This window comes from Astatotilapia calliptera, chromosome 1 (assembly GCF_900246225.1).
Source record: "Astatotilapia calliptera chromosome 1, fAstCal1.2, whole genome shotgun sequence".
Lineage (NCBI taxonomy): Eukaryota > Metazoa > Chordata > Actinopteri > Cichliformes > Cichlidae > Astatotilapia > Astatotilapia calliptera.
The window spans coordinates 37,622,104-37,633,435 of record NC_039302.1 but is presented as its reverse complement, the minus strand read 5'-3'; the positions used below and the strand labels follow the sequence as shown (position 1 = coordinate 37,633,435).

The 11,332-nt window shown below is 47.7% G+C and overlaps 1 protein-coding gene across 5 annotated transcripts in view; it reads left to right on the top strand.

The window, feature by feature from the left end:
* Positions 1-11,332, top strand: part of LOC113027348 (uncharacterized) — a 49,823-nt gene that overhangs the window by 424 nt on the left and 38,067 nt on the right. For all 5 annotated transcript variants that reach the window (XM_026176987.1, XM_026176972.1, XM_026176976.1 and 2 more), the window contains exon 2: positions 1,101-1,204. In XM_026176987.1, coding sequence (XP_026032772.1) covers positions 1,101-1,204 — 104 coding nt within the window. The remainder of the gene's footprint in view (positions 1-1,100; positions 1,205-11,332) is intronic.

The window sequence follows — 11,332 nt, the reverse complement described above, 5'->3', positions numbered from 1 at the left end:
CGCAAAGCCAGCGCACAGGGCGGCCGTGCGGACGCGTCGCTTCGCGGTTAGAAAGTTGGAAAGAGTGCGCAACACTCCCGCGCGGAGGGGCGCAAATGCGCAGGTGAGTGCGCCCGTGTGCGCCTGAGAGAGCTGCTGCTTCAGTTCACAGACACCATCACAGCAGCTGCTGGGATTCTCCATCATTATTCATTTTCTGCTGACTGCGGCTTTATTGGATGTTGTGTCCGCAGAGCTCAGCGTGAGTTTGCACTCATATCTATTTAAGAAGCCGTGGCCGAGTAACCCGATGCCAGCTTTGAACCGCAGAGATTTTATGGATCGATACGTTTGTATTACAAGCAGCTTTGTCTAATTCCAAATTAATTATGAGGCAAAGTGAGAAAGTGGCTCCGCAGCCGTACGGAGCGCAAACCGTCCTCACTCTGTGCACCGTAATTAGTTGAAATGATCTGTGTGGCGACAACACAAAGACAACAACAAATCGAGCGGAAGTGATTATTTCCTTCACAACACCGAGGCTCCATCTGATAAGAGAAGTAAAACTGTAGTTAGGTGGAGGTTTAAACGGAGTGACGTAGAGTTAAGCTGTACAACAACGTCAAAACATAGACTGTACATAAAAGATGGGTGTAGGCCGGGGTCTCGTTGCAGAGGGATGGAGGGGGACAGTAACTGTGCTCCTGTATGAGTGTCCCGTGTCTCTGTGGTTACTGTGGCCGGAGTCCTTGCTCTGCAGCCACGGGGAGCCACAGAACCGCAACTCCCATCATCATCATGAGCAGCTGTAGTCTGTGGAGTCTCTCCAACCAACCGTGGGTTGAGAGGATTGAGACGTGAGAAAGGAAGGATCTGGGCTAACTGGTTAGCGGCAACTAAATTTTCAAAATAAGAGCAAAAAGACTGTCATCAATTTCAGTGAAATCATAAAAATGAATAGAAGAATGTCCCGATGTAAAGTCTACATGTGGGAAACACAGAGTGTTGTGGATGAAATTGTGGGGCCCACAGGAAGGTTTTGCCCTGGGGTTTGTTAGTTATTTAGCCCGGCCCTGTTCACTGGTAGTTGCTGACTGCTGCTATTTCCACTTCCTGTACAGGTTGGGCACAGAGACCCCGATTTGGGGGGCAAACCCAGATGAAGATGGAGTCGTTTACCTTCTGCAGGACTGTCCTCATCTTCTTCATGTTTCCATGTGTCCAGGTAATGAAAGCAGTGTGGACAGAGTTCTACTTTTATTCTACTTTTATACAGTCATCACCCTCACTGGGCCACAAAAACATGGAGCCAATCAGAGCGGAGAAAGTCAGGGTTCAGACGCGCTGTGCACACAGCCTCTGACGTTAGCTCTGCTGCTTAATTCGAGCTGACCCGTCCAAATCAAATAGTTTGCACAGGTCGAGAGGCTGCCGGGCAGAGCGGCGAGCCGGCTGCAGTCTTTGTACACGAGCACGAGCTGGGGTAAATGTCACCTCCTTATATGAAGCAATTGCGAGCGCAGGATTTTCTCTGGCAAATATAGTAGCTGGTTAATCCCTGACAACAGGCTGCTGTGGACCCGGTGCTCTCCATGATCAGCTCTGCAAAGAGGTCTTTATTTGGAACCCGCTGGCGTGTTAGCGAGAGCAAAAACAAACACATTGCTGTATTTTTTACTTTGTTACCGAGTTCCCTGCTGTGCCTGAACCCTTTAGGGAAGAACAGATATTTGTTCCATCTATTTTCAGGGCGCTGGGACTTCAAACCTTGCAGTGTTTACTATTGATCGCTTTGCTATTCTGGTGAACTGGAAGTTTAGATTTGAAGGCTGAGTCAGGCTGCTCATCGAGACAGATGCAATTTATGCTTTTATGTTTTTAAACATAAAATGAAGCCGATTGAATAAGAAAGAAACGATGCAGTAAATGCCGTAAATGTTGGTGTAAAACGGTGAAAATCAGGAAAAGTCAGCCGGCCTGTGCACATCAAAGCCTTTCAAGTACCTCCAGCAGCATGACTTTTTAAATGTTTTGTAGGTGGAGCTGAACTGGAGGCAGTCGCAGTGTCTGTACAAAAGAAAACCCAAAGATTTATAAATATGTTAAGGTTTAATGTGCAGGCTGGTAGGTGGTGCAGAGGACTGATGTGCTACCTACAGCACTGCTCACGGCTTGGGCATAAAATGCAGCAGTACAAGATGTGAGCTGTGACAAACAGGACAAATTCTAAAGTGATGGATGTCTAACAGTTAGAAGCTAAACTGCTGCATGTGTTGGAGAAAGTTTACAGTAAAAAACAAACGTGCCATCGTCAGTGATCCAAACACAAATGGAAAACTGAAGCGTGAGGAACAGCCTGTGTCGCTTACAGTAGGTTCAGATGCTGCGTGACGGCACAATGACTTCTTCAGCTACGTGTTTAAATGGCTCTCCTCCGTACAGCCAGCATTCTGCTTTTTATTGTTCGAGTGCAGATGAAGAGAACAGGCGACACTATCCCACCTTAGTGGAGTCTGTAGGTTACTCAAAGGGTGTGGATGTACTCTGCTCCATCTGACCTCCATAATTAGATCTCACATGTGAGTAGACCTTTGGTAATTTAATAAATAACATACAGAGTTATTAAGGTGTTGATGGATGGATTCATGGACTGATTCATGGATGAATGCATGGAATTGAATGATGAATGGATGGACAGATGGGTGGCAGACGGATGGACAGATGGACAGATTCATGGATGAATGGATGGACGGATAGATGGGGTGGCAGTAAACCAGAAGGTTGTTGGCTGCTCTCAGTCTGCACGGGCAGGAGAGTGACCCAGGTTTCCCTCCGATGCGTCCTCGGGAGTCTGGATGTGTGAATGTTGGTTAGGAAGCACTGAGATAGAAGCAGCAGTCCAGAGAAGCTGATGAAGGTAAAGCTGAGATTCTTTTTGTTGGCTCCCTGCAGATGTTCTGCTGTTATTGTGTCAGGGCCACTTTGTTCACCGCCAAGGATACTGTCATTGTTAGAAACGTGTGATATATTTTGCAGGGTCCCCATAATGCTTTCCCATTAATTCTGGATGACAGAGGCATGTTACGATTGTTGACAGCTTTAATTTCTTTCCAAAACTCAATAGAATCATTCTGCTGCAGCTTTCTGGTCCTGGAAGTTACCCTCGTGCTCATTGTCTCAGTAAAGCACACAGCATATTAATGTGATGATCATTAATAAATTAATGTACACCATCAATCAAAAACCTCTTGTGATTTTCCAAAATGTGATGTCAGCAGTTTGGGACCCAAAAATTTCTCACTTTTTTGTTTCTTCGACTTTATTTGGGGTTTATGTGAGTTTTGTTTTTCGTAGTTTGAAGCCTTAAACTTGCATTTTGTCTCGAGGCCAGCAGGGGGCGAGTCCTCTTCCTGTAAAAAATAAGACTGATAGCGTAGAAGCGTATGGGAAAACGTCCCTTGGTCCTTCTTCAGTCCTGTTAGCGTCAGAGAGGATCCAGCGTTTGCTCAGGTCATTCAGTTTCAGGAAGCTGGAGACCGTCTAAAGGCTTTAAGACCCAGTGGGTGACGTCAGGGTGGACGCGCATTGTTACTGCTCTGGTCTTCCCTTTCACATCATTGTCCTTCCAGTCAGGGTGTAATTCTCGCGACCATCATACTCTTCTTTATGCTCCATTTTTATGACTTTATCAGATGAGATACAAACTGTGCTGACAGCAACATCAGAGAGAGCGGCTGTTCCTGATTAATACATCAGCACATTTCCAAATGAATTTGTCTCTTTGCTGTCAGTGGCCCGTGTCCGACTGATTATTATCACAGTGCTTTTTCACCATCTGCTCCTTTATCTGAGTCTGAAAATACACTCAGATCTGCAAAAATCCCATAAAAAGCCGACAGTGCTCAGCGCAAACCTGCTGCTGCTGACAGGATCTAATTAGTACCACAGCTGCAGGACTCTAATGTGTAAATAATAAAGACTGAGAGATGTGTGAGGTCCACAGATGCTGGTTTTGTATTGAAGGTGCTTTTAGCAGAAGGTAATCGATGACGAGCTGACACGCCGTTATTGCAGAGTAATGTTCAGACCATCTTTTACCCCAGGAAAGCGACACAGTCCCGGGTGAAAAACAACAGCCTGTGGGCTGTCATTGTCCTACACTTGGATTTATTTTGATGATTCACCATCCAAATTTCTATAAACGTCAGTACAAACTGCTCTACAAATGCATCTGGCACTGTTTGGAGTCAGCTGATATGAGGGATTGGCTGCAGACTGCACTGATTGGTGATTTGGTGTCTTTGGAGCAGCAGATGGATGAACCCTCTGAGAGAGGCCCAGGTCGTACTCGTGGCTCTGTGACCACGTTAGCCGTGCGATCATTTATTCTCTCTGCTAAAACTCACCGAACACAAACAGATCGTCAGAAAATGGATCGAGTGTTGTGAAAATGAAAGTGTGTGGTCACACTTTGACACCTGAAAAGTACCCAAAAAATGAGCTTGATTTGATGTTTTTGTATATGATACAAAATTAAGCTACTGTGGAACCACTGACGTCCAGCAGAGGGAGCAGTGAGTCAGTCCCCATAGACTCCCATGTTAAAACTTAGCCTGATACACAAACTGCTTGGTCTCTGTGGATAATTCCCTCTTTATAACAACTGCACAGTTTATTTAACTCGCCAGTTTAAATTATATTAAGGCTTAAAGTTTGTATTATTAGGGGCGTGGCCTCTTTGACTGACAGGTGGATGGTGACACAGGTGGCTGAGCTGGGCCTCTGGACTGTGTTTGTGCTGTTGGAGCATTTTGATGCCCCTTTACAGTCTATGGATGCAGCTAGCTAGCATTAGCTGATAACGCCTCACAGTCTCATCGTCTGTTTTGGCTCCAGAAGTCAGTGGTTGCAACTGTAACGCTAACGTGGGTGCAATATGTGTCAGCGGAGGCCCTGGCGGACCGATCCCCGGCTACCAAGACTAACCCGTGTTACCTATTTCAATCTGTTTGTCAGTTACTTCTGGTTAACTGTGTTAGCTGTCCTTCTCAGACCCGTTGGTGTTTCTGTTTTCACATTAGTTCAGCTCATCTTCACTACAGTCAGACGACAGACGTGATCAGTCTGTTTTTTAAACGTGTTTCTATCAGCAAAGGTTTTTTGTGCTTTCTGTATATGAATCAGTGGCAGTGTGAGTTTCAGTGTGTGGGTCAGTGCAGAGAGTGCACAGGTGTGTTTGAGATGTTGATGTTCCACAGACTGTGAGTCTCGTTTCTTTTCCATCTGCCAGAAATAAAAAGTTTCCGTTGTGAAGCTGACTTTTTAAGGGAAGGGTGCAGGAGCAGTTTGGGTACAGTGGATGTAAGGTGGGGGCGATTGGCTGTAAATGAGACTGGGGGTGCTGGCGGCGGAGGGTTGGTGCACGCTTGGCTGGCTGCATGGATTATCACAGGCAGATGTGGGAATCACAATCACGGCTGATTGCCTTTCACTGTCCGGGTGTTTCTGTTGACGTGCTGTAAGATTTAGAGCCTCAGCTGTTCACAGACCTTTTCCTTTTCCTGGGTTTGACCTAACGTAACCCCGTCTCATCACTGATACTGTGCAGCACTTTGTTTTGTAACTAAAATGCAATGGGGGGGGGATGCAACAATAGAAAGACAGAGCTTTGGGGGGGGGAGGAGAAAGTAAAAGAAAAAGTGACAGAACGAGCGCCTGCTGGTCTGCTTCCTCGGGGCCCGGTCTTCCTGGTACCAGGCTCTTCCTGTCATCCTTCAACCTCTGTGTGGGGACAGCTGTTCAAATGCAGCTCACCTACATCACAAACTCTGAGTTTTTCCACCTCTCCCACCCTCACCCACACCAGCTTCCTCCCTCCAGCCCCATGTGCTCACAAACAACAACCGGACGAAATCACCGAGCCCTTTCTTTCACCCCGCTCTGAAAACAGCATTGTCTGTGATGCCAGCGAGCTATGAGGTATGGCTGTGAGGAATGCAGTTTGCTGCTGCCATTGTGTGTAGAAATGATGACAGAGGTGGAGGAACTGCAGAGAGGAGCCGAGGACTGGAAGGAAAAGGGCACAGAGGGAGAGTCCGGCTTGTTATAGCGCGAGGTTTGGGAGAAAGCTTCGTGAGTACACTTGTCTCTCTCCCTCCACACCTTTGCTTTTTCTGAACCCACTTCACACCATAAATGGACAGACGTGGAGCTGAGGAGGAGGCAGGGTCCGAGCTCGTCTTTTAGACTGAGAGGAGAGAAAGTGTGCTGTATTGTCATCGCAGTTAAACTACATGCTCGCTTTTTACATGCAGCTTTAGCAACTTTGCACTCGGCTGCAAACCACGTCAATGCAAGCTGAAGGCTGTCGCTCGATAGAGCGGCAGAAGAACTATTTCAGTTCAGCTTTATTTACACAAAATCACAACAGTCGCCTCAAGGAGCTTTATACTGTAATAATACAATAATACATACAGAGAAAAAGCCAACAATCATATGACCCCCTATCATATCATACAGCCATCATCCTGTCTTCCTTCTCTCACCCCAACCGGTCGCAGCAGATGGCCCCGCCCCTCCCTGAGCCTGGTTCTGCTGGAGGTTTCTTCCTGTTAAAAGGGAGTTTTTCCTTCCCACTGTCGCCAAAGTGCTGCTCATAGGGGTCATATGATTGTTGGGTTTTTCTCTGTGTGTGTTATTGTAGGGTCGACCTTACAGTATAAAGCACCTTGAGGCGACTGTTGTTGTGATTCTGTATAAATGAAACTGAGTTGAATCTGAGAGAGGAAGACAGGATAGAGACATGCTGTGGACGAGAGCCAGAGATTAATAACAAGGATGATTCAGTGAAGAACTTCATAGCACCCTCCACAGGACACAAAACACCTGCAGACTGATTTGACAAACTCCCACCCTCAGGTGTCCTCGGTAAGGTGCCCCAGTGTCCCACTGGAGGTTCTACTAAGGGAGAGACTCCTCTGCAGTGCCCTGAAAATGGAGCACGCACCCCAGTCCTTCCTAAAAAGGACCACCATAGTTTGCCTCCAAGTTTTAGTCCATTAGGACTGAAAAAGCAGGTAAAGATAGAATATCTGTGTCTCAGTGTTCACCACAAATGTGCGATCGCCTCTTGGCATTTACTCTGTTTGCAGTCCTGTGTGTGTGAAAAGAAGCGAATCTTCTAAGAAGAAGATGAGAATTTGATATTTAACAGCTGCATAATAAGCAAAGCTGAACTTGGAGAGGCTCTGGAGCTGCTGGTGTGCCAGGAATCCCCAGTTTGCAAAGCCTAACGAGAACAAAACTGTCTGCGACCCGAGCCTGCGGAGCTGCTCTTATCACGGTGTACATCAGGGATGGGTTCATGGCTCTGCATGAGCAGGGCCTCTTTAAGCGCCGAGCGAGTCTCATGAGGGCAGAATGTTGGAGAGCTTTGATTCGTCTGTGCTGTGGGGAAGCAGCCGACACCAGGGCCTGTGCTGGGGTTGGTATTTCAGTAAACTTTGACAAATTAGAGTCCATTAGATCCTCGCTAACAATAGCGGCAAAGCTAGGAGCAGGCTTTCAGTGTCAATCATCCCACCTCCCGTCCCCCACACTCTCAGAGGCAGCTCTGTTTAAAGGAAACCCAAACCCGGAGCAGGAACAATTAAGATATCCATCTGGAATAATGAAATTTTGACCATGCGGTCAGCTGTTATCAGCATCAGGGTTCGGGTCATTATTTATCCGCAGCGTGGTTCGTGTTTATTATTCAGTAGTGGATTCATTACAACGGGAATGTGGTTATCTTTTCACGTCTTTCTGCTCAATTGGAGTTCTGGGGTTTATTATTATTTGACCTCCTTCCTCCCTCTTTTCTCTCCTTCCTTCCTGGCTGGGAACCGAGCCAGTTCACGTGCGGCTTTATTAAGTTTCATATTGTTTTTTACCTTCGCCGTTGACTCGTTAACCTGCGGTGTCCCTGACCGCTCTCTGCTCCGCTGCCTTGGATTTATACCTCCTAAAGGAGCAACTAGAAAGCAGCTGCTTGTAATTGCAGTGTTACAGATAAAGGTTAAAATCAGGGGATGCATAAATGTGTTTAAGTAAGAATGGAGAGCTCAGCAGAGCTGCAGAGCTTTAATAAAATGCACACGGAGGACGGAGAGCTGCAGCTCTGTCTTTCTTTCTCTTACAGCAACATGAAGGGTTAAAACAGTTCATCATCACTTTGTATTGAGTTGCAGAAACTTTTCCCTGTAATGGGGCATGTGGAGCCAAGCCACGCTAGCCAAACAGCTTCCATGGCACAGCACAGACACTCGATCCAGGTTTAGTCTCAGCACCTGTCTGTGTCACTGAGGGAGGAAACGGAGGGTCGTAGGACGGGCCAATCAAAAACCAGATTTGATCCCCTTTAAAATGTTTGGTGTAAGATTTGAAACGAGCGTTAAGGACGACTGTACTTCAGCAAATCAGACGCTACTTTCTGCTTATTTATAATTTCTGCTTTTGTGAAAGATGCTCTCAGCAGGTGAAAGGCGTGGCAGACACCCACCTTTGAACACGATAAATGGTAAATGGCCTGTATTTATATAGCGCTTTACTAGTCCCTAAGGACCCCAAAGCGCTTTACATATCCAGTCATCCACCCATTCACGCACACATTCACACACTGGTGATGGCAGCTACATTGTAGCCACAGCCACCCTGGGGCGCACTGACAGAGGCGAGGCTGCCGGACACTGGCGCCACCGGGCCCTCTGACCATCACCAGTAGGCGGTGGGTGAAGTGTCTCGCCCAAGGACACAACGACCGAGACTGTCGGAGCCGGGGCTCGAAGCGGCAACCTTCCGATTACACGACGACCTCCCAACTCTTGAGCCACGATCGGCCTTTTTTCTAAGCAGACGTCGGCGAGCGTGAGGAAAAATGGTTGTGGGGCTCTGCTGATGCCACGCTTCTCTCGAGCAGCGAGCGAGCCGTAACCGTGGCAATAAAGACACGTCTGCACCTTTTCTGGCTCAGGTTTAACCACGCTGTGAACTTGGTGAGGTCAGCAGACCCCGTCTGTATGTACGCTGTGTAAATGTGACGTTTCTGACATCTTTGCAGGTGCAAACAGCTGCTGCTCGTTCCCACACAGCCCTTTGAAGTCAGGCACAAAAGTTCAAATCAAATACAACAGTTGAACCTGCTGTCTCAGATCACTGATTACACAGTAAAAACTATCCTGAGAAGCTAAAAATGAGCTTAACATCAGCGTGATGACGATGATGTTTGTGTGCACAGGTGAGTGTTTTAATCCCACCTGGAGCTGATAACCAGTTTGCTGCTTGAGACAGCAGAACCTGAGAAACTGGTCACAGTCAGAAACCCACTGTCTAACTAACGGGCCCTGCGTAGCTCACTGCATCAAGCGGGCGCCTGCGGGCCACATCATGAGAGCGCCCGGCCCGGGATCGGGTCTGCCCCCCCCTTTCCTGTTGATTCTTCCCTGTCAAAAAAGACCAGAAAGAAAATATTAAAACAGCAGCTAAATAATAAACATATAGCATTTAAGTATGAGGTATTTAAAGTAGTATACTAGCAATACTGAGCAGGGATAGCTCAGTAGGTAGCGTGGTCGCCCCATCTTTGGAAGGTCGGGGGTTTGAATCCACCGAATGACTGCCCTGCGCTACCCTTGAGCACACTGCTGCCCGGGCGCTGGGTTGGTAGCTGCCCACTGCTTCCCTGAGTGAGTGGGTTAAATGCAGAGGACTGCAAATATCTCCCACGTGTGAGACTATAGGAGGTTTAAAAACATAGTCGCTGTTTGTATTGTGATCAAGATGCTCGGGTGTTTGTCCTTGCATCTCTGCAGCTTTTTCAGAGTGTCTCTCTCTCACACACACACACACACACACACACACACACACACACACACACACACACACACACACACACACACACACACACACACACACACACACACACACACACACACACACACATCCTCCTGGAGCTCAGGTTCAGTGTCAGCTCTGGTATTTCAGCTAAAGGTGAGGAGTGAAAAGATCCCTGTGTCTGCCCACACCACACAAACTGCCGTCAGGGTCACCTCTTCACCCCCACAGTTACATGCTTCGTGTGTGTGTGTGTGTGCTGATTGGGAGGAGGCTGAAAAGCTCTTTCATACACACAGTGTGGCCATTCACTCCCAGCCGTGAGCTCTGTTTCTCCCCTGCACCTCCTCTGCTCCGGGCCTCTGCCAGTCAGCTGGGCTGAATCTCTCCTCTTCCTCATCCTCTCGTTCTTCTGTTTATGTCTCCTCACTTTTTTTTTTCTTCTGTCTCAGGCCTTTTAAACGTCGGCAGCGACCTCTCTGTTTGCTCTGAGCTGAGTTTGTTGTGTTTGATGAGCAGTAAAAGCTCTCCAGGCCTCCCTAATAAAATGCTAACCTTTGCAGACCTCTCTTTAACGACACGTAAGGGGTGCACGCCGTTACACCGTGTCCTCATGGGACCCCACGCCTCCCGTCTGTGGAGAGCCTCTCATAATGGCACAAACAAACCTTCAGTGTCCCTGCAGTCAGTGCCTCTGATAAATGTGACACAGCCAAATAAACTTGTGTCACACCTTTAAATAACAACCATCTGCCTCTCTTCATTGGCAGTGAGGCGGTGGAGAGGGTGAGCAGTTTTAAATTCTTGGGGGTAACTGTGACCGAGGACCTGTCCTGGGGCAACCATATCACCTCAGTTGTACGGAAGGCCCAACAGCGCCTCTACTACCTGAGGAGACTGCGGAGCGCACACATTCCCAGATCTCTGATGTTGAACTTCTACAACTGTGCCATCAGCAGCGTTCTGACGTATGGATTTCTAGTGTGGTTCCCCAGCTGCACCAAGGCCGATCAGCAAGCACTCCAGCGGGTGGTGAAAGAAGCTGGCAGAATTATTGGAACAAGTCTGCCAGAGATCAGTAATATCTTCCCCACTCGCTGTCTGAGGAGGGTGCACAGTATCCTGCGGGACCAACATCACCCTGCGCGCCACCTTTTCCATCTGCTGCCCTCAGGGAGAAGGTACAGGTCTATACAGGCCAGAACATCCAGACTGGCCAACAGCCTGTATCCACAGGCTGTGAGGCTCCTGAACTCTCTGCCCCCCTCTCACGGACAATAACCATATCCAACTTCTTAATAGCAATGAACTGGTCTGCATTGGTGCATCATATCTTTATTCTCTTCCCCCTCCTGCCCCCCCCCCCTTTCTTAAATAGATAACTATCATATCTGATATCATATCTCACAGTACAATAATATTGAATGGGTTGCATTGTTGTATTTTGTCATGTTTCTCAGGTCTTTGTCTGAATTTCTACGAA